The 3,985-nt window shown below is 39.8% G+C and overlaps 1 protein-coding gene across 1 annotated transcript in view; it reads left to right on the forward strand.

The window, feature by feature from the left end:
- LOC109528555 (acid-sensing ion channel 1-like) overlaps positions 1-1,799 on the forward strand; it is a 30,241-nt gene extending 28,442 nt beyond the window's left edge. The window contains exon 10 of the mRNA XM_019891334.1: positions 1,528-1,799. Within this exon, the coding sequence (XP_019746893.1) occupies positions 1,528-1,644 (117 nt within the window). The 3' untranslated portion in view covers positions 1,645-1,799. The remainder of the gene's footprint in view (positions 1-1,527) is intronic.
- The last annotated feature ends 2,186 nt before the right edge of the window (positions 1,800-3,985 follow it).

Raw genomic sequence — 3,985 nt, forward strand, 5'->3', positions numbered from 1 at the left:
GAAGATTGCACGACTGTCTGTGTCCTATGTGTTGTGTTGTGTTATTTTTGTTATTTTGACTTCAAGATGGCGCCGCGTGAGTGGCTGCCTTTCCAGCAGCTCCTATATTTTGTTGTTCTACTTCTTCCATTCATAACTTTGCTGCTGTGAATTGGGAATTTCTCCATTGCGAGACTAATAAAGGTTTTCTTATCTTATCTTATCTTAAAAGTGGGGGTCGTCTTATATTCGGGGTCTAGACGTTATAACCATTCACGACGCTAGATGGTGCTACATATCATTGAAGCGAATGCTGAACTTGACTCCCCAGGCCAAAGCGAACCCCTGTCACGAAGAAGAAAAATAAAAAATAGCGGTAAGAAAGAAAAGAAAAGAAAATAATAGAAGAGATAACAGAAAATGGAGAAACGTAGTGACAATCTGGAGAAAAGTGGGCCGAAGATCGGCCAGGTTAACCGGCAGCTGAGGAGAAGTTATGATGTAATTTACATTTCAAAAACCAGAAGCCATTCAGTTACAAATGTGATTGCACTTTAGTTTACATATTTAAATGTTCAGATATTAAGATTTGAATGAGGCAAAATAACATGCTTTTTCTCTCAAATATATTGTTAAAATCATTTGTTTCAGATGTACTGTCATTATTTTCTCTATAAAAATTTATTTGGTGTTCAAAAAGTCTTTTTTCAAACTTGAGTCTTGAAAAAGAGGGGGTCGTCTTATAATCAGGGCCGTCTTATATTCGGGCCAATACGGTAATATGGGTGCACAAGCGTGCACGCCTCATAATGGGGCCTGTGGCTGTTCAGAATTAATCAATCACATTGAAACCCATGTTAAATGGGAGTCGGCACACACCTGCCACCATTTAAAGTGCCTGAGTAACCCCAAATAACATTAAAATATTATTTTTCCCGATTAAACACAATCCATTTTATGAAATAAAATATTTGGTTTTATTAACCCTTTCATGCACCCTGTCCCAGGTCACATGATAAATGTCCACTGTAGTAACCGCTGTCCCTGAAAGGGTAAAAGAAAAGGCATCATGTTAAGTTTAAATTAATAAATAGGAACATTCTTTTTTAATTCTTCTTAGTAAGTCGCAGTGTCTCATCGCCGGTGAGCTAATTTTATAACAGACCGGCAGGCTACAGGTTTTGCCCTTGCGAGCTACTCCCCGCTGGCACCGTGTGTTGTTGTTGTTGGGGTTTTTTTTCTCTGGACAACGCACATTGACCGAGCAAAAAAAAAAAAAAAAAAAAAAAAAAGCATCGGTCACAGCTGCTCTGACGTCTCCCTCCGTCCTTCCTCTTCCTGTAACTTACTTCCCCTCTCGAAAAGAGTTAATTTCCTTTTCAAATCGAGTACAACAAGTTATAGGTCATGTTTAGGCTGGAAAAAAAGGCTTGAAATGATTTTTTGTTTTGTCGTCACAAGAACCCAACATTTCAAATGGAGTGTGTGGACTTTTCATATCCGTGTTAGTTAAGTTAATCCTTGACCCTTGTGATTGTATCTTCTCAGGTGATAAAGTACAAGCTGTGTGGCTGCTCTGATAAAAAGCACAAACACGACAACAATGATCAGGGTACTGTGCTCAGCCTTGATGACGTCAAGTGTCACGTCAGTAACTTCCATTAGGTGTCCACAGTTTCGGAAAGCCTCCAGGGACTTTGTTCACTTTTTGTAAGCCAACAGGAAAAAGTATCTCAACGGTGCCTGAACTTTGGGGCAGAAGCCAAGAAAATGACATGCTCAGATGGCAGAAGTGCAGCGATGAACACAAGTGACTTTGAAACATCAACATGAACAAAATTGAAGTTCCCACGTGTTCCATTTATCAACATTAAAAAAAGATGTTGGTTTGTTGTTAGTGTAAAATAATGAATAGCGAAGATTTTTAAGTCATTCATACTTGCATGTAACTTGTATCGACTTTTCAACAACTTGCCATTTTTAATTCTCATGCCATCCAAGACCGTATTTGGACGATCTTCCCCTGTGAAGCTCCAGAAAACATCTCAACACTGTACAGCATTCTTCCGGTATTCTACCTGATTGGTCAGGGTAACTGCAAGTACACGTGCAAGTAACTGAGCGGCGATGTTTCGAGTACACTATTTAAAATGATACAAATGGCCACAACCAAATCCTACATTGCCGCCACCTTACCTCTCTGAGCTCATCCGCCCCTACACACCTGCGCCTCAGGTCTGCGGACCAGACATTATTAGAAGTACCAAGAACTAAACTGAGGCTCAGAGGGGATCGAGCCTTTTCTGTTGCTGGTCCCTCTCTCTGGAATGACCTCCCACTGAACATTCGGCAAGCCTCCTCGCTGCCCATCTTCAAAACCCACCTCAAAACTCACTTGTATTCTTTGGCATTTGACTCAGCATGACTTAGATTTGTTCTTGGTTTTGCTGTTCGGTGCTTTCTACCGTCTTTATTATCGATTTTCTTCACTGTTTGTTGTATATGTTAATTTGCTCCATGTACAGCACTTTGTATGCAGCGATGGCTGTTTGAAAGTGCTCTATAAATACAGTTGAGTTGAGTTGAGTTGAGATTGACATTTGCAGAGCACCAGTTGTGCACATTCAGAGTGAAAGAAGCTATTTCATGCTCTTGCTGAAACCTGTGATTTACGTCCAGTGGCGGCTCAAAATATCCGCGCTAAAAGAACCACCAGCAACACGACGTCTGGTCTTGAATTTCCCCCGCCTAACAATCTCTGTTGAGAATACTTAAATTTGACTGCGGATGTCAGGTGTCTATCTTTTGGAACTGACGTGTTCCCGCGAGAATAAAAAAGCTGAACCATCTCGGGCTCAAGTCAAGTGTAGCACTGTGCAGCACTTTCAAATACAAAGAGTTAAAATGCAGATGAGGTTGCATTAGCATGCCCGTATGTTTCCGATGTTGGAAGAAAACACGTTTCCAGCAGTGCCTGCTTGAAAAATTGTCTCTTGCGACATTCCATGACATATTATTTAGAAGGGATATTTTCAGTCATCCCCATTGCGCTCCGTGCGAAGGTCCAAGAGCTCTACCATCAGTTGACATTGAAACAAAAGATATAAATATTGCAGTTATTATGGATCATAACAGAATTGTACACACACTGCTTAAATGGCATATTCCTGGACTGGGTTTGCTATGCGCCTCTGTTTTCTGTTTGATGGCATTAGTAAAGATGAAAATTCAACTTTTCTTTTTAGTTTTGTGATTGTAGTCAGAGCTTCTTATATTGTAGCAAGACTGCGTTTTGCAGTGCATGAAATCTTTCGCGTCATCACTGTCCAAAGAAAAGTATTATTCTCCAGATGGCATGTTTTTTTTTTAATCTGACACACAGTTTATTTGCTTTTCCGACTACGAATACTGTATATAACTCACACAACTTGGAGATACATGCTTTCATTGGACAGGGTGTGGTTTTTTTTTGTATTTATTTTTTTTTGGGTTAAGGCTTTCCTATTGTTCTTATGATGTCATTGAGGTAGTTTCATTAAAGTTCAAGTCCCAAGATGGTATTCAATGCTGTCTTCCATGTCTTTATTTGTTTCTGACAAACTTTGGTTGCACTTCCTGCTCAACTTGCTCCGTTCCTCCACTGAGTTTTAATCCATTCTTTAATAAAAAAAATAAATACATATCAACAGAGCGGTTCCAGAGAGGGAATTTGTTTTTCTGAAGTTGAACAGAAGTCCCTTTGTACAAAATGTTCAACTCATAGATGGATGGATGGATTTACACTCACTCAGAGCTCCCAGCAGTTCCTGCAGTCCTTCAAATAGTGCCACCATGGGAACGAGTAGTCTGGCATACAAATTCCATTTCTGTATGCATATCCAAATGAACGCGAGTCCTTTTTATTACTCACAAATGTACCTTTCATATTGAGTTGAAGTGAGACTCAAATGTCATTCTTCTAAACTGAGTGCCAAATTTATTTTTAAAGCCCACAGAACACCAGACT

Source organism: Hippocampus comes, unplaced genomic scaffold (genome assembly GCF_001891065.2).
Source record: "Hippocampus comes isolate QL1 unplaced genomic scaffold, H_comes_QL1_v1.1 scaffold174, whole genome shotgun sequence".
NCBI classification, from domain to species: Eukaryota; Metazoa; Chordata; class Actinopteri; order Syngnathiformes; family Syngnathidae; genus Hippocampus; species Hippocampus comes.